The following is an 18,429-nucleotide window of genomic DNA, read 5'->3' as shown; positions in this document are numbered from 1 at the left end:
CCGGTTGGTTAGCCACCACCATTTTGTCCGTCTGTATCTGGAAGTCCCACAGGATCTTAGCTCGGTCATTCTCCACCACCCTTGGGGGCATTTACACCCCATCATAATTCGTCATACAATGAGAACAGGACAAATTAACAATTGACAATGACTAATTAATATTAAAATCTGTAACATAATGTTTGGTGTTTGTTAGTCTGTTACTGTTGCTATTTTTACCATTTCTTTTTGGAACAACTGTAATCCACATAATTTCCTTAGGGATTAATAAAGTATTCTGATTCTGATTGTTTCAGGATGACCTGCCATTTCTCTTCCTCTTCTTTTCTATTTTTTCTAAACTGAGCATCTGATGGCGTTGAACTTTTCTTGTCCATCTTACATTGGTTTTAATTTTGCACTCCAGTATGAACACAAATCCCCCAACTCGATGATCACCACAACATAACCTAATAGACCTACACCTTAGTTCACAGATTCACTTTGTCTAAGGTGCATTTCTGAGATTTCGCACAACCCAGGATTCAAATCATGAATACATAATGGGCCTGGATTTACAACATTATGAATGAAATGTGGTCTACTTGGAAGCAGCAGGGCTCTCCTCCCCTTTTGACTTTAAATCATCAAACTGTAAATTATAAATTTTAAATTGTTATTGATCCCTTTACCCCGAGTCCTGAAGTGTATATTTATTTTCTTACTCTTCTTATATTTATTGTTTGTTTACTTGCACTGCTGTAACTGGAGCCTCGTCCTCTCGTCTCTCTCTATACTGGACTGTATGTAGCGGAGATGACAATAAAGTTTACTTTGACTTCAGCAGCGAGCAGGCGCACAGAGGGCTCTCGCACTCACTTTATAGAATTTCGAAAACAACATCGGTGCAAATTACAAGTCTGTATCATAATGTCTGCTGTTGTCATGTTTGTTGTTTTGTTTTGTTTTTCTTTTGTTTTATTTTGTGAGTTGGTTATTAGATGCTGCTCCAGCCAGCCAGAGAAACCCCCGCCGCCCCGCCCTCTCCTCCCTGTGCTGCAAGCAGCAGGTGCACCTCACAAATGGAGGGCGTCCTTACTCCCAGCAAAAGGGCGATAGAAAACCGATCGGTTCCTATGCCATTCCCAATATGCGCCTGCTGATGTCGGGCCTTCTTTTTTTTTTTCTTTTGCCGATGCCCGTGATGCCGCCCCCCACCACGATGCCGCCCCGGGCAACCGCCCGTGTCGCCCGTATCAAAAACCGCTACTGGTCTGGACTGTGTGAGGAAGCTGTAGTAACTGGGAGAAACCCATTCAGGATCAAGGAGAACATGTAAAAGCCATAAAAAAGATCACTGCCGGAATTTAAACCAGAAACCTTCTCGCTGTGTCAACTATTAAAGATAAAGGCACCGTCTCCAACCAAGTATTGTAGATTTGGTGGGTGGAAATTAAACTGCTGGTGATTAGAGAAGCGAAAGTAGACATGTACAAGCTGCAAAAACCACAAGGAGGACATATACGTGCTTTATTGCAGCAATGAAACGACACAGAACTGTTTCACAGGAGTTTGCTGCCATAAATGGTAAATGGCCTGCATTTGTACAGCGCTTTACTCAGTCCCTACGGACTGAGTAAACTCCTGAGGGACCCAAAGCGCTTTACACTACATTCAGTCATTCACCCATTCACACACAGGCAATGGCAAGCTACATTGTAGCCACAGCTGCCCTGGGGCGCACTGACAGAGGCGAGGCTGCCGGACACTGGGGCCACCAGGCCCTCTGACCACCACCAGTAGGCAAACATGGGGTTAGTATCTTGCCCAAGGATATTTGGCATGCAGCCAGGAGGAGCCTGGGATCGAACCACCGACCTTCAGATTAGTGGCTGACCTGCTCTGCCACCTGAGCTACAGCCACCCATAAACTTCCTGTTTGTGCTGAGTGGGATGACTAAGAAAACACCTTCATCACTTCATTCCTTTCAGCAGGTTTACTGTAAAAAGTGTTCAGATCTTATTTTACTCCTTCTTGTGTCATCAAGAAGCTGTTGATGATATTGATTTAAAATAAATTATTTTACTGAAAAAAACATTTTAATTTTCTTTTCCTAGATTCTGACTCTGGGTTTTAATTAAAGAAACAAGAAATTAAAAGTCTGCGTTAGTTTTCTTTTACACAGCATTTAAAAGCTGATGTTAATGTTGGGCATCAAATTGTACAAAGTGCTTAGAAAACCATCAAAAGAGAATTGTTAGTTTAAGAGAGGAAATTATTATTATTATTATTATTATTATTATTACCCTTTATATAAAATGGATGTTATAGATTAGTCTTTTAAATGTACTCACTGTGACGAGTGTATTTGCTGGCCATTTCTCTCTTTTACAGGCAGTTGATGTGTGATTTTCTGTCTCTGCTGATGTTCTGCTGTTCAGCAGTTTCCTGTTTATTGCTCTGCGGTGTTTGAACATGTGGGAACGTGGCTGAGAGGTGAGGCAGAAAGGTAAGAAGGAAACGAAAACAGTTAGTTGTTGGTTGCATATCATTCAAGTTGGGTTACTTTTCTATGAGAGAGGAGTTCATACTTTGTGCGTGATTTTTTTTGGTGAAAAAAAGGAGAGTTAATCTCTAATCTGGTTGTTTAACCTGTAAGTGTGGAGCTCTGAGCACTGACAGTATATCACAAACCCTGTTCTTAATATAGACCTTGCTGCTGCTTTCACACACCTGCATGCACACTCTGTCCCCTCAGAGGAACCAGCTCCTTGTAAAGTCTATAAAAACCGCACACACAAGCTCCTCTCTATATATCCCTGACAGCAGAGCTGCCTCTTAGTTACATGTTGTAGGATTAAAGAAATTATTTTACTGCTACTGTTCATAACCATCATCTTTATCATTGCATTAATCATCATTTCATCAAAGTATTTATTGAAGCTGTTGGCATTATGTTATAATTTGTATTACAGGTGTTATCATAATCACATTAACCTTTATTACAGGTGCAGTTATAACCACTTTAAACTGTTGAGTTTAAATTTATAATCTTAAGTGCTTATATGCTGATTATATTGGGTTATATAAGAAAAGCCCAACTGAGTGTATTCGGCAACGTGCTGCGTTTGAGTTTGTTTGGTAACAGATGACTCAGAATAAGACAGGAAGTATACTTCTGAAATGTCTTTGTTTCCTCTGTAAAGTGTGCATCTTTTGGTTGTTATTTTGAGGAGCTGTTGGGACGAGGCTATTTGAATAACTAGGTTATTCATTATTATCTTTTATCCGTTTATATTCTTTTTTATTAAGCTTTGAGTAGTGGCATTTATTCAATATATACATATATAGTTTTAGTAGATTGTTACACATCTGAGAGTGGCCTCTGTCTGGTTGGGAGCTTTAGTAGGCGAGGTGAGAGGTGATACAGGGTGTCAATTGAGGTCAGGACACACATACACACACTGTAGGTAGACTTATATTCTAGGTAAGAGTTAAGACATATTTTGCTTGTAACTGCATTTTTGTGCCTGCAGAATTGATAGTTTTGTTGCAGAGCATGCCTCTGAGGTTTTGGAGAAGCGAGAGCGAGATGAGCTACCGGAAGCACCTGGCTTGGAGGCAAAGAAGATGTTCTTTCAAACTGTGTCAAAGTCGTTAACGGAACGTTTGTGGTTTTGACTTCTGCATGTATTGTATTTGCTTAACGCAAGAGGGGGTGTAATAATACCCTGATGATATAAAACAACTGCTTGTGTATTGTTAGGGAGAGATCGATGCTGAGTGTGTGACGGTGTTCATCTCTCCACGTGTGTGTTCATTAAAATCATCGTTTGACCTAACCCTTCTGGACCAGTGTTGTGATTTGAATTCCTCCTGTATCCCTCCTCAATATTTGAACCCGTAACAATGTTTTCACTAGAGGGACATGTTTTAGTGAACCAATCTCCACACCTCACCACAAAAACACTGTGAAGAAGAAATCTTCCCTATATTCATCCACTTCAGATGAGGACTGAAAAGTTGACCATATTTCATCTTGTCATCATGTAAAATCTCAGGGGCTTCAAATTGGTTTGTTCACAAAGTTTGCCAACGGTGTCAATTTTTCTGCAGATATTCTCTCCTGCAGTATTTCACTGTCTCGCCATCCCTTCACGTTGCTTGTGGAACACACCTGATGGACCACACAGCGCTCCTTTGGTTTTTGATCTTACTTTCCATACTGCAATTTTATATCTTAGGTTCTGCAGAAGAGTCTCTTTATCCGTACTGTACTTAGTTTGTTGACAGAAGGACTTCGTCCACGTTAGAATAGTAACAATACAGACAGATTACAATATCACATTTCAAAACATATGTGCACTTAACATGTTTAATGAACCTGAACATAATTACAAGAGTTAACATTAAAGGCTTGCATATACGACTTCTGTTATTCTACAAGTCAATTGCCTTCTCAACCCCAGTGTTTTATGCTATCTTGTTCTTTCACTTACTGAATTTTACACATACTTTGTCTTGTTGCGTGTGCGTGATGTCCTCTTCTGAGACCTCTCGTGACCACAGGAAACATTCTAAATCCTCCTCCATGTCTACTCCGTGGACACTTCTCATTCCTGAATGGACAGAAACAGACCCGTTTTTAAAAAGTAGCAGGATCTCTAACTCAGGATCTTGCAAAACTTTTGTGAGATCTCGCAAGAGTTCATCTTAATTTTTTTCCCTCAAATATCCCTTTCGGGGCTCTGTATTATGTAATAAATGCAGCTGTAATATTTACTCTGAGACATTAAAATATTAATTGTTATAAAAGAACTCATTAGTAAAGTAAAAGTACCTGTACCATTGTTTTGAGTATTTCTGAATATTGCTCTCACATTCATATACATCGAATGATTGTGGGCAATTATTTTTCTATTTCAAATCATTTTTATTTTTTTATTTTTTTAATTGTGAGGAAAGTTCCACTGTTCTAAAAATTAACCAACATTATTTTAAGATTTTTGAATTAATTACTTATTAATTACAAATAACTGAGCATCACTAAAACATTTATTCTCATTAGTATTTATTTAGGAAGACAGTTTAGTCTTTGCTAACTTCCAGTGGAGAGATATGCATGACAAAAAATAATTCTGCTTTAATAAAATTGTAATTTAAAATTTGTAGCCTAATCATAATTTAAGTTTCCATACAGCTACAGACTTTAAACACAGCCCGTCAACTGCTTGTTGTTTTGGTGTATTGCAGCTTAAGACAGAAACAGAAAGTGAAACAGAACTACAGTCAGAGTCCGACAGCAGAGAGGAAACACCGACATCACAGTCTGCCATTAATTATAAGCTTCAGGCACAACTACCGCTGATTACCTTCATCATGGATGGTAAGTTAGTTAACTTCTTTTTTATGCACTGAGCAATGAACTTAGACGTACACAGACATGCATACAAGTGCCTGTAGTATCATTCAGCACCAGTGTAAACATTCTGATTATTTTCAAGTCTTTCTTAAAGCAGTGCAAACGTGTTCATACCTCAAAGGATGATTAACATTAAATTATTCCTCCATATCTAATCTTATTTATACTGTTATAGCTAACAGGCTACACAGTGGGCTGTGTTTTGACATCCTAGCTAAAACATGTTCCTCGCTTTGTTTATGCTCATTTCTCCTCAGTGTGCTATGGCAGCCATCTTAGATACGCAGTAAGTGTTTCATTTAGGAGGAGCACTGAAGATTTTTTTTTTAATCCACTTTTTTACCATTTCACTAAAATATGAACCTTTATATTTTGTAAGTTAAGATTTTAAGTAAAAGAAATTGTAGAAAATTATTGTGAACACATTTTAGCATAAAGTTAAACGTGAGCTTTATTTGGACAAAAAAAGCACATAGAAAAACAGAAGAAACAAGTAAGAGTGTGTTTTATGTATACCTAAAGTATAGTAAGTAAATATAATCTAAATATGAATAATATAAGTAGATGGTTGAATAGATAAACAGATAATGGAGGGGGGGGGTTATTATGCCCACTGATATTAACCTGTTGCTGCAGGAATAATAATGCTGGTGGAGCTTTGCCTTGTGTTTCCTCTTCCTGATTAGCCTTTACTAATGTCCCTTTTTTAATGTAACTTTATATATTTTTAGTTAATCTTTACATATAATAATAAAAGCAATTATTATTTAGATTAAAACTTAATGTAAAGAGAGTCAGTACTCCAGCATGTCTGTATCTAAACAAAAAGTAGTTAACTAAATCAAAGAACAATTGACATTGAATAGTTTATAAAATAAAGAATATATCTGTATAAAACAATTGAATGTCAAATACAATCCATCATCATTCTGTACCCACACATAAATTCTTTTAAATGTATGACCTTCACTTTGAAGCGTCCTTGAATTCATCCATGTTGTTAAAACAATTTCAATCATTCCTAGAAGCTTGGCAAAATCTCAGTTACATGATGAATATAGTTATGAATTTCTGTCCAATATACTTGCATTTCCAGGCATGTCCACAATGAGTGTAACATTGTGGACATGCCTTTCGCAACGCGAATATAGTTTTTGTGTGTGTCACATCTTACATGTAAGTATGGTTTTGATTTCTTCTGGTTGTGTGGTAGGATGTTATCATTAATCCGCTGTGTGTAAAGAACTTTAGTAGGTGGTAAAACACACTGGGACAGTAAGACTAGTGAATTATTTGAGTGAAAGGTGGTGTTAAATGAAAATATATCTATCAAAACAGCTCAGTGGGAAGAAAAAATAAAACAAAACAACCAAAAACTGAAAGTTGCCGTGTGGACAGGAATAAGAATAATTGAATAGATTAATTCTTTAATTGTCCCACAAGGAGAAATTTGGGTGTAACAGCCGCAAGAAAGACACAAACAAACAGTACACAAGACACAGAACAGAAACATACACAATTTTTACATATTTAATAAAGTTAAACAGGAACCAAAACACAGAGCTGCAAAACTGGAACTCACTTTAAGTGACACCATCTGCTAAAAACAGGAATCAAAAACCAATAAAGGAGACAATTTACAAACAGCACAATTAGGCCTACAGTCAGACAAGTGTTAAAAGTGTAACTAATCTTTTTTTCTTCTAGTTCCAAACACAACGAGGATCGTCCTGCTGGGGAAAACTGGAGCTGGGAAGAGCAGCCTCGCTAACACTATATTAGGAAGGAATGAGTTCAAAGTCCTACATTTTTCAGACTCACAAGCAAATGTTTGTATAGCAAAGTCTGGATCTGTCGTTGGAAGAAATCTCACTTTGACTGACACTCCTGGTTTTTTTAGCCCAGGATTTTCAGAGCAGGAGCTGAAGCATGAGATACAAAGCTGTGTCACAAAGTGTCCTCCTGGTCCTCACGCTTTCATTATTGTGCTCAGAGTGGAGAAATTCACAGAGCAGGAGACGGCTGTCATCAGGAAACTGCAGGAGTGTTTTTCAGCAGAAGTATTTAAATATTCTACAGTTGTCTTCACGGATGGTGACCAGTTACCTGACAGAATGAGCATCAAGGAGTTCATCACAAATAATACGCCTCTGAAAGATTTGGTAGACAAGTGTGGTGGACGGTGCCACGTTGTAGATAATAAGTACTGGAAAAACCAGCAAGACGAGTACAGGAACAACCAGTTCCAGGTGACACAGCTGGTCAACACAATACAGAACATGCTGATGGAAAATGAAGGAGGCAGCTACACCACTGAGATGCTGAAAGACTGGCAGAGACAACAAGAAGAGCGCACTAAACCATCATCATTATCAGCCTCTCTCCACAGAGTCTACAGACTTTTGACCAAATACACAACCAAAAAATCTGTCAAAGTCTTGGTAGGTGTAGCTGTGATCCTTGGTGCACTGCTTTTTTTAAAAAGTGTGACCACATCGCAGAGCACTGCAGCAACTGCAACGTAAAACACACACACTGATGTCACAGAGAGAGAAAAAGAAAGAACAAAGATTTTTACATGAACTTTGTTCTGTGTGTTTATTTTATTTTATAAGATTGTAGATTTGTGTCACGCAAGTGATTTGAATTGTCATGAACAGGTCTACTAAATAACATAGTATTGTTTGAACTATGCAGTGTTTCCAAATATTTTCTGTATCTTTGTTTATCACATTTGAACATTTTACTTAATGTGGTGTATACACATGTACCTGTTTATTTATTCATTATTAAGAAAATAAACCGTTAAACAAACTGTTTTTGTTGATCACATAAACCAAGAAAGGAACAAAAATGGAAATAATCTTTTGACCTTTTAAAGGAGGTCAAAAGAGTCTATCTAGTTATACTTATTTTAAACAGTTTAAACAACAGTCTTACATTATTATTTAAAGACTACATAAATCTTCATCTTTAAAAAGCAAGTTAGTAAAAAAATCAGCTCTTCTAATAAAGCACAGTTTGTCATTAGCATTTATCAAAAGAAGCCTATTACCTCTGACGTCAACAAGACTTTAGCGTCCTCCAGTCTTGGTCCAGCTGCAGTCTTCAGTGTATGCCATCTGCGGTTTAAAGTAAGACTTGTACATGCATGTTGGACTAGTGGGTTTGCTCGTTCTTTAGGGTGCAAGAGGTCTTCAAATTTTGGATGAAGTGTAATTAGAATATTGCCCAGGTTACATACAGATAATTAGTATCTCTTCTGTGGGTCGCTAATAGTTATTTCAGTTTTCACTTACTCAGCGATAGATAGATAGATCGATAGATAGCACTGCCAGGGAAAAAATAAATGAATTGGTTTAATGTGCGCGTGCTTTAGTAACTGACCTTTTTATTTATAAATGCTGTGTTATTGTTGAAATGTTATGGTACATTATGAAAAACTATTTCCAGCACTGAGTAATTTTAATGATTTCAGTTTATTTGGTTTGATTGTGTTATCATCTCAGTGACACTGTTTTTGGCAGATTCTAAAGTGGATCAGAAACCATATATTACAAATGGTTAACTCGTGGCTCATGCTGTGTGCATTCACCAAGATTTTCTTTTTTAAATATTGACATGTGCCAGGCTTTTGAAACACAGCAAAAATAAACTGTCTTATCTCCACACATGACATTTTCATCGAGGTGAAGGAACAAGTTTAGGAAAACAATAAATGTTGAGAGGAAGACAAACAAGATAACAAGATTAAAGATTTCATTGCCCTCACTTCAGATTTACTGTAAAAGTGTTAAGGTCTCATTTTACTTTCCTTTTTTTGTCACAAATAAAGAGCTGATAATATCGATTTTCTTTTCCTATGATTGTGTTTCCTCCTGCACTCGTTCCATCTCCAGTTTTTCCAGCAACAAAAATAATTTTTTAGTCTGTGTTATTTTTTTAATGTTAATGTTGTCCATTAACATAGCATTGTCTTTTTTTTTACTGTTGATGAAGTCAACAGCAAAAAAGTAAAGTAAATTACTCCAATATTAAATCTGGATCTTTATATTCTTTTACTGACAGAGAAAAACCCGACTCAGTTGTCAATTTAAAATTATTCATCTTCCGGAAGAGAGAGCCGTGCACAGCCCAAAGCCAATTGCAGATTTCTAGCATTAGAAGCCAAAAATGTGTATCATATAGCACGTCACACATAGTTTAGATCAAAACAACTCTTTCTGGCCTGACTTGATGTGTGTGTGTGTGTGTGTTACTTAGTTACGCTTTTTCTGTCTGGTTTCCTGTTCTTAATATATTGCCTCTGCAGCTCTGCACTTCCTGTATTTCTAGTCTGGCTGAGAACTTGGTTTGTGAGTAAAAGCTGGCCTTCTTTTATACAGGCCTTTATTATTAAAATGCACAAAACAATATAATCAGAAAATAAGCACTATGAATATATATTTATTCTTTAACACCAGTTACTGAAATGGGCAGAAGGAAACCCAAACGAAAGAAGGGAAAGTCAAAGCAGCGCTTCTGTAATGTAGCCCTGGGAAAAAATAAATAAATAAATAACAATCTTGACAAATCAAAGTTACATACTGATCAAAAAGTGCTGCCCGATTTTCAAACAAAGTGGCCAATAGGAGGCTTCTGTAGCTCCAACCTATGAATACTGTTTACTACCAGGTAAAATAATTAAACATACGTCACACAATAAACACATACCAGCAATCGATGGAGAGAAGGCTTCAGACGAAACGATCCGCAGGTGATCTATACAAAGACATGAGGAGCATCAGTCAACAAGAATATGGCCAATTAGGACAACAGGGACACGTGACTCCTACCTGTGACAGCTGGGAAGGTCAGGTGATCAGAAACCCGGGTTTGATCTGGATGTGCACAGAAACAGGTGATCGATGGAGGGATGCTCAGATGACAGCTAATATTTATACTAGCAATGTAACTGGCCACTAACCAGTGATTGAAAATGCAATGTTAATGTCTCCCCAGGTTCTCTCCAGGTACTCCAGTATCTGAGAGCTACTGTATTAATGTTTTAATGTACTGATGACTCCAGGGACAGAATTAAACCAAAGGCAAAACTTTATTTTGTCAGCAACAGAAAAAAAAGTCCATGGATACAAACCGAAGTCACACTGGGGGAGAAAACAGGAATAATGGAAGACAAAAGGATGTCAGGATGAAGGGCTCCACATACACAGACGTTGATTAGAGGAATGGGGAAATTTATTGTACACATGTACTGAAAAATGAAACTAATTTAAACCCACACCCAGCAGCATGAATTCTTACAAATGTATTATTAAGGATTATCACAGCACATTTACCACAAACAAACAAGTGAAATTCACAAGCAACCAAGCAAGACTTGCCTTAGCCAAACAAAGTAATCAAGAATTAATACAGATATGTGCTGTTCAAATGTGACACTTGGTAATAAAATGATGATAATGAGTTTAGAGCATTACACGTGTCTTGAAATGTGTTCACCTTTTTCTAAATGATTAACACGTTCTGTCTCAGGGTTTGTGAGAGTTCTTCCTGCTTCTACAGCTAGTACACCAAGAGCCTCAGCTGTGTTCATAACTGCCTCTATTATTGAATCTGCTTTATCAGCTTCACGATATCCTATGGAACCTCCACCTATTGCTCCTGCAGTAGCAGCAAGCCGTGCAACTGTATCCAATTTAACACCAGTCGTTGGAAGTTCTCCCTGTGTTGCCACTCCTGTCACTACGGCACTTGCTGGTATTTTTACTGGTATTTTCAAAGTCCTCGGCATTTTAACAACGTTTGCAATCATTCCCAGCACACCAAACAGTGCTCCCAACAACAGCCCTGTGGTAACACCAGCAGCCATCTTGAGAATATTGTAGACCCTCTTCTTTGCCTCCTCTCTGATTTCTTCCTGTGACATGTTTCTTGATGACGATCTAATGCTCAATTCAATTCAATTTTATTTATATAGCGCCAAATCACAACAAAAGTCGCCTCAAGGCACTTCATAGATAATGCTCTCTTGCTGTTGTTGTTTTAGCCTCTCCACTTCTTGTAGCATCTTATTTGTGTAACAGTTTTCCCTCTGTAGCTGGTTGTTTCTGTATTCATGCTGCGGGTTGTTGTTCCAGTATTTGTTATCAAAGACGTGGCAGCGCCCACCGCATCTCTCTAACAACTCACATAGACGGTTGTTGCCCCTGCAAAACTCTTCAATCTGCATTCCTTCAGGAAGATTATCACAGGCAAGCACAGCATACCTGAAACCTTCTTCAGAAAAAGACTATGATAGAAGACTATGAAGACTATGATACTGGTAATAACCTCATTCTCCTCATTCTCAGGATCTGTGAATCTTTCCACTTTCAGTAAAATAAGAACAGCGTGAGGTCCAGGAGAACACTCTACGACACTCCTTGTAATCTCATTCCTCAGATCCTCTTCAGACGTGCGATCGTCAATTATAGAGACAGATGTTCCATTCACCAATCTGGTAGCTTCTCTACACTGACTTGTTCCAGGGTTTTCAGCATGACCCATCTCAAACACCATCTCTCCAAATATGGTGTTGGCCAAGCTGCTTTTCCCCATTTCCAGATTTTCCCAGCAAGATAATCTTCAAGTGTTCTGCAAATAAGAGAATATTTCTTTTTAAAAAGTAACCTATTTTAGTCCCAGTCAAAGTTAATCTGACTAAATACAAATTTCACTTATTAAATCATGATTTCATATATAAGGGGAGAAACCAAACATGCAAACATACTTAGTTTTCTTTATTTACAGCTCTTTTTACATAGAAATGTTTTGAGCTGATAAAATGAGGCATTCTTCTACGTTACAGTACTCGAGTGATCACAACATTTTGAAAACTGTTTTTGTCCTCACCAATTATAACTTTAAGATCTTACAGATGATATAAAGGAAGTGTACTTCACAATGAAAGCTTAGATCCTGGACAGTCTGAGGTGCAACCTGGCAGCATCAGATGGACCGAAACATAACATCACAGAGGTGTTCTATTGGATCTAGATCAGGTGAGAAGACTCTAGGAATTGACACCATAGGAGGGAAAAATGTCAGTGGTCGCCACCATTCCTGTTTGCAAGTCTAACTGTTATCCCTTTAGAGCACCTGTTATTAAATTTCATTAATATCAGTGTAGCTGAAACTGATTAACAACACCTATATTGACACCTTAGTCTAGGAGCAGTCCCAAAGGTGACAGGGTATCATAAATGCCTATGGGTCCATACACAATAAGCTAGTCGAAGAGGCACTGACTCGTTCCCATATCCCAAGGAGGTTCAAGAACTTCATTCTCGACTATTACGGCAATTTTAGCCTGAAAGTCTCTACAAGAAAAATTACTTTAGTATTAGCACAAGCTTGAGAAAGGGTGCACCTCATGATAATCCCCATCTATAAAATATGAACATGTTACTAAAGGCCGCTGAAGTTGAGCATAGAGGATCCCTTACTTAGTGTGGCATTAGACTGCCACCTATTATGGCCTTCATGGATAACCAGTAGGACGACAGAGTACCAAGGTGGAGCATTCTCCAGCACCCCACAAAGGGACTCCAAGAAGACTGGGTACTCTGAGCTGTCTTCCGATGAAACTACAGACTGTCACGACCGGGTGGCCAGACACAGGTAAGTGGACTCAAATGCAGACACCACACGGCGGCTCGGAGGTATAGTGCAAACGAACAATTTATTTGGCACTCAAAAATGGCACACCATGGACGAGGTAAAAGAAACAAAAACGCTAATCGTGAACTAAGGGCGAGAGGGAAAACATAGACCTCTGAACATTGGCTACCTACTAACAAAGTTTCTGATTATGGTACTAAGAATCTGTAGCTACAAACCCACTGTGATTAGCAAGGGCTAGCAGATAAGCTGTCACCAGGAACGCAGAGAAAGTAAAGTCTTGGCTAGACCATCTCCAAAATAATTGTTAAACCAATAAACAAGAATCACACTGCATGTGCAGCAGCAAAGCCAAAAGGAAATAGTCTCTTTATCGGGCTGGGCACGTTATTTGGGATTTTCCGGAGCAGGCATACAAGGTACAGGGTCACAGGGTTTCTCTGAGTCACTGTAATGAAAGGAGTGTAGAGTCAATGCGTTCCCCACACAGCAGTCGAAGAAGTGGTGGCAACAAAATACAGACTTACTTGTCTGGGTTGACGGCGAGGCTAGGAGGGGATTAGTGGTCCGAGTGAGGCTAAACCAGTTCGTGTACACTCACTGTGAAGTGTAGGGCAGGGAGGCAGGCGAATAGCGCCGAGAATAGTAGCAGGCCAGCGACGGGGAGTGAGTGGTTACAGGTAGTGATGGCCCGCTTGAAGCTGACGCTCCGGAGCGTGTGTCGAAAAAAAACAACACACTGGTTCAGAAGCACTGTGTCGAGGCTTGCTTCGTTTGGCAAAAGTCACGTGACCAGTGACGTCCGAAGCTTCATTACGCACGTAACTGCTTTGGTACCTGATTCAAACGGATATAAGGAAGTGAATCATCCACGGGATTCGTGGAGTGTGTTGATGGTGACAGATAGCGACGAGGTGATCATTCCACTGACAGATATGGAGCCAGCGAGGAAGAGAGGACGTTCTGGCATGTGAAGATATTTTGAGTTGATTTTGCTCAATTCATTTTATCTGCCGAAGTGAAAAACTTGAAATGTCCAAAATGTTTTCATAATGTAAATATCATTACAGCATATGACTGTAGGAACACTTCCATGTGAATTAAAGCTAATGAAGACTACAAAAATGTATTTGACACTATACGTACATTACATTGCTACAGTTTAGAAAATCATTTTATTGTTTTTAGGTGATAGTCTGCAGGACCCAGGAATACCTGCATATCTACCAGCTTGCAGTGTGGTTCCTGCACTCCACAGCCTCTTCTGTTCCATGCAAGTGGATTTTCTCCAGGGCAGGAGAAACTATTTCTAAGAAAAGAAACAGACTCAGCACAGTAACACTAATCCTCTTTCTAAATGTAAATAACAAAAGGGCTACCTTACATAGATCATGTTTTTACTTTGCAAGTTCTTGATTAGGGGTGGGTTTTGATTATCGCCTTTCTGATTACAATCCATGCTAAATTGAATAAAGTGATATTGATTCATTACAATCCTGTGTCGATTTGTAAATTAACGTTATTATGCCTGAAACGCCAGCATCTCAGGTTAAACCTCACAACATGTCGTCAAACACCATGCAGCTAAAACAGTAACTGGGAGCAGGCTTACGGATTCTGCATACAAACGTAAACACAGAGCGCGGACCCGCGCTGTGTTTGCCTCTTTTTTTTCGCTGGCTTCTGCAGCTGCAGGTTTCATAACTCTCTGTTTACATCTCTAATTAAGTCTCACGTGTGTCAGCTTTCTGTGTCAGCTTAAAAACCTTTAAATTAATTAAAAATCCCAGTCTGCAATTAATATAATACAAAATACTACATAGAGTGCACTATACAGGTCATCGGATGTTCAAGATGGGCTTTACATCTTCCAACAACTGCTCACACTGTCAAGGCAATACACCAGACAATTACATCCACGCTCTTTGGTTCTGTCCACCAGTGCAAAAGTTTTGGCGCGAGATATGTGAAGACTTATCAAAGTGTCTGAAATGTAACATTCCAACTTCCCCCTTAGATACGAAATTATGGATATATACTGTTAAATGATCAGAATTGTAATATTTCTGACTGAGGCAAAACTTTCCAGATTCCAATCAAATTGAATCCTGTATCCAATCAAAATGATTCTACAAATCAGTGACGATGCAGCCGTACTCAGCTCCCTAAGCATTTTCCCTTTCCAGTTCACAATCAATCCCACCCCTAGGTCAAAAATATGTATAGGAATTGGCCTAATCTAGTATTTTGTATGAACCTGTCCAGCTGTCCAGTGATTAAACGACAAGTAGATGGAGGCAGGACTTCACAGCAGGGGCATACTCCATAATGTGCTGTGCATTCTCATATGTATATTATATATATTGCTCACTTATTGTATTTACCAACATCAAGGAGTTATGAGCAAAGAAAGGCCACACCATAGTGCATGTTTAAATAGGGAAAGTTTATTGATCAAAATGTATTACGCAAATACGCATTACATTTTTTTCAGCCCCCCAATCGAGAAAACAAAACCAATTACATGTTCAAAGCAACGGAACGGTGGCCCAATATCAGAGATAACTCCACTCTTGAGTGAGCAGTGATAATTGAGCAGTCCGTTTTATTTTGCAGATTCAAGCTGCTCTTCAAAATTTTCACCACCAGATGTCACCGGAGAGGACTGTGTTGAAAAGCTTCGAGTAATGAACCGTTTTTCAATACAAGCTTCAGTGCTTCGGAAAGCTTCATTTGGCCATCACTAGTTACAGGCAGCAAGATCCAATCCACTGTGAAGCTGCAGAGGCAAGTAGACAGGGTTTACCGAGCTATGACTCTATGAGCTATGAGCTGACGTTCCAACAAGGAATGTTTGAGAACGCGGGTCAGAGCCTCCCAACAAATTACACACAGGTGCCACAAACGAGGGGTGTGGTGACTCTGCCCAGTGATGGATTTACTGACACGCAGGAAAACACAGCACTCACCCGGACCATGACACAGACGACAATCAGGATCTGTTCCCCAATCCAAAGGCACAGGGAAAAAACCCTCTCGTCCACCGGGAGAAACCCCAACGTACAGGCAGTAAGCCGAGGGGATACTAGGATACCCACCCCAGCCCACCGCTTCTCACCAAGGGCAACTCCAGACTGAGACAGAGTCCAGCCCCTCTCCAGGAGACTGGTGCTAGAGCCCAAGGCCGTGTGTTGAGGTCAGCCTGACTAGCCAGTACCTCTCAACCTCACACACTAATCCAGGCTCCTTCCCCACCAGAGAAGTCACTTCCACTTTCCAGTCACTAAATGTGTGCAAGCTGTACAAACCACAGGGGGAAGTTTTGCATAGATACATTTTACATATTGCAGCAATGAAGCAACTCAAAATTGTTTGACAGGAATTTTTGATGCCTATATTTCCTCTTTGTTCATATTGTACCAAATGCTGAGAAAAACATTGTTATGTTAATAATGAAGAGAAATTGTTAGAGGAAGAGATCCAACAAGGACATAAACAAAAATAATAGCTAAACTGAGTGTTTGCATTTTTTTTTATTCTTATATAAAATTAATGTTATAGATTAGTCTTTTTAAATGTACTTACCAAGGTGTTTGTATTTCCTGGCCATGTCTGTCTTTTACGGGCAGTTGATGTGTGATTTTCGGTCTCTGCTGATGCTCTGCTTTTCAATAGTATAGTTTCATCTTTATCCTTCTGAACTGTTTGTATCTGTGGAAACGTGGCAGAAATGTGAGGCAAACAGGTCAGAAGGAAACAGAAAAAGTTAAAAAGACAGGTTGAACAAACACTGAAACATTTTTTCTTCTTTGCCTCGTCCGTCCCCCTTTGTCCTTTGATAGTGATGTCTTGTCATTTGTGTCACACAGAGCATCAGTGGTGCCTTTAGAAATCTGTTGTTTCTGCACTCGAAGTCTTGACACAATCCATAATTGGTTGGTTTAAACTCAATTCAAATTTATATAGCGCCAAATCACAACAAAAGTTGCCTCAAGGCGCTTTATAGATATTGAGCAAGCACTTTGGCGACAGTGAGAAGGAAAAACTCCCTTTTAACAGGAAGAAACCTCTGGCAGAACCAGGCTCAGGGAGGGGCGGCCATCTACTGCGACCGGTTGGGGTGAGAGAAGGAAGACTGATTATATAAGGACAAAACATGATACCATGGAGCCTTTTTATTCGGTCAAGTCAGCCTGACACAGAGAAAAACTGAATCTTGAAAATTTCTATCACACTGTTGATCATTTATCGATTTATTATCAAATGTTTGACCTTAAAATCCAAACAGGTTCTATTAAGGTAATCAATGTGTGCCATAACGAAAGCACTTTGCTGTTTTTGCTGGGCCAGAGGCGAGGCTGCCGGACACTGGCGCTACCGGGCCCTCTGACCACCACCAGTAGGCAGCAGGTGAAGTGTCTTGCCCAAGGACACAAGGACCCAATGACTGAGACTGTCCGAGGAGGGGCTCGAAGATGTTGTAACAAATTCTATGAATCTGATGTAAAACTAACTCAATACCAAACACACGTTCCTCCAGCTCCATCACTTGTATGTAATGCTGCACATTACATTTTAAGAAGTGAACCCCTGTGTGAAGAAACACTGAGCTGATTTGCACCAAAAAAAAGACGAGAACCTACAAAATCAAATTGACGTGGTTAATGAACGGCTCCAGATCTATCAAACTTTCAAGGAAAGATGCCTGAAACTGGAGTCTGAGGAAAAAGGCCAAGCAGGTAGTTCACTGTTTATAGTCATACTAAGGCCGTGAATAATCATCACAAGGAAACAAACTGGAGATAGAAGTGACATTAAAAAAAAAGTGGTTAATGTCTTAATGAAAAAACATATGGGATGACTCAAGAAACTCATAGTTTAACACAGGAGTACACATATTTGAAAGGTTTTATGGAAAATTATAATTCACTGAAGGCAGAGAAAGAGACTAAACAACCAAAACAAACCTCTGGAGAGAAGTGTGAGAAGCTGACATCAAGGTTTCTAAGAAAGAAGCTTTACAGGAAAACATGATAAACTAGAATTTGAGACTAAACAACCAGACAATCTAATCAGAAAAATGCTGTGCTTTTAATGAGCAGCTTTGACAGCGACCAATCAAACACCAGCAGCTTCATGCTGACAAACTCATTCTTCAATCAACTGCGTTTCAGTCACCTTTTGTGAGAATTCAGACTTTAACATGTTGTGTTTAAAGCTGCTCTCTTTGATATTTAATCAAAGAGAGCAGCCTCTGTCAGTGCGCTCCCAGGGTGGCTGTGGCTACAATGTAGCTTGCCATCACCAGTGTGTGAATGTGTGTGTGAATGGGTGGATGACTGGATATGTAAAGCGCTTTGGGGTC

At 39.2% G+C, this 18,429-nt stretch overlaps 2 protein-coding genes across 3 annotated transcripts in view; one reads left to right on the top strand and one right to left on the bottom strand.

Moving 5' to 3' along the window:
- The window catches only part of LOC102194895 (GTPase IMAP family member 7-like), an 18,631-nt gene extending 4,580 nt beyond the window's left edge, over positions 1-14,051 (bottom strand). The window contains exons 1-5 of one of the 2 annotated variants that reach the window (XM_005750546.1): positions 13,592-14,051; positions 10,238-10,282; positions 10,116-10,163; positions 4,496-4,599; positions 2,335-2,469 (exon numbers count right to left, since the gene is read on the bottom strand). In XM_005750546.1, coding sequence (XP_005750603.1) covers positions 2,335-2,359 — 25 coding nt within the window. In that variant the 5' untranslated portion in view covers positions 2,360-2,469; positions 4,496-4,599; positions 10,116-10,163; positions 10,238-10,282; positions 13,592-14,051. Of the gene's footprint in view, positions 1-2,334; positions 2,548-4,495; positions 4,600-10,115; positions 10,164-10,237; positions 10,283-13,591 lie in introns of those variants that run through there. The other variant, XM_013915253.1, reaches the window with a different exon arrangement.
- On the top strand, positions 5,276-7,975 carry LOC106456484 (GTPase IMAP family member 7-like). Its single transcript, XM_013915254.1, has 2 exons — positions 5,276-5,366; positions 7,110-7,975. Exons 1-2 carry the CDS (start codon positions 5,360-5,362, stop codon positions 7,925-7,927), a joined length of 825 nt encoding a protein of 274 aa, XP_013770708.1. The 5' UTR covers positions 5,276-5,359; the 3' UTR covers positions 7,928-7,975.
- Positions 14,052-18,429: the final 4,378 nt, after the last annotated feature.

This window comes from Pundamilia nyererei, unplaced genomic scaffold (genome assembly GCF_000239375.1).
Source record: "Pundamilia nyererei isolate P.nyererei 1_Seehausen unplaced genomic scaffold, PunNye1.0 scaffold00277, whole genome shotgun sequence".
NCBI lineage: Eukaryota > Metazoa > Chordata > Actinopteri > Cichliformes > Cichlidae > Pundamilia > Pundamilia nyererei.
Note: the sequence above shows the minus strand (reverse complement) of the source record. Positions and strands in the feature narration are given on the sequence as shown.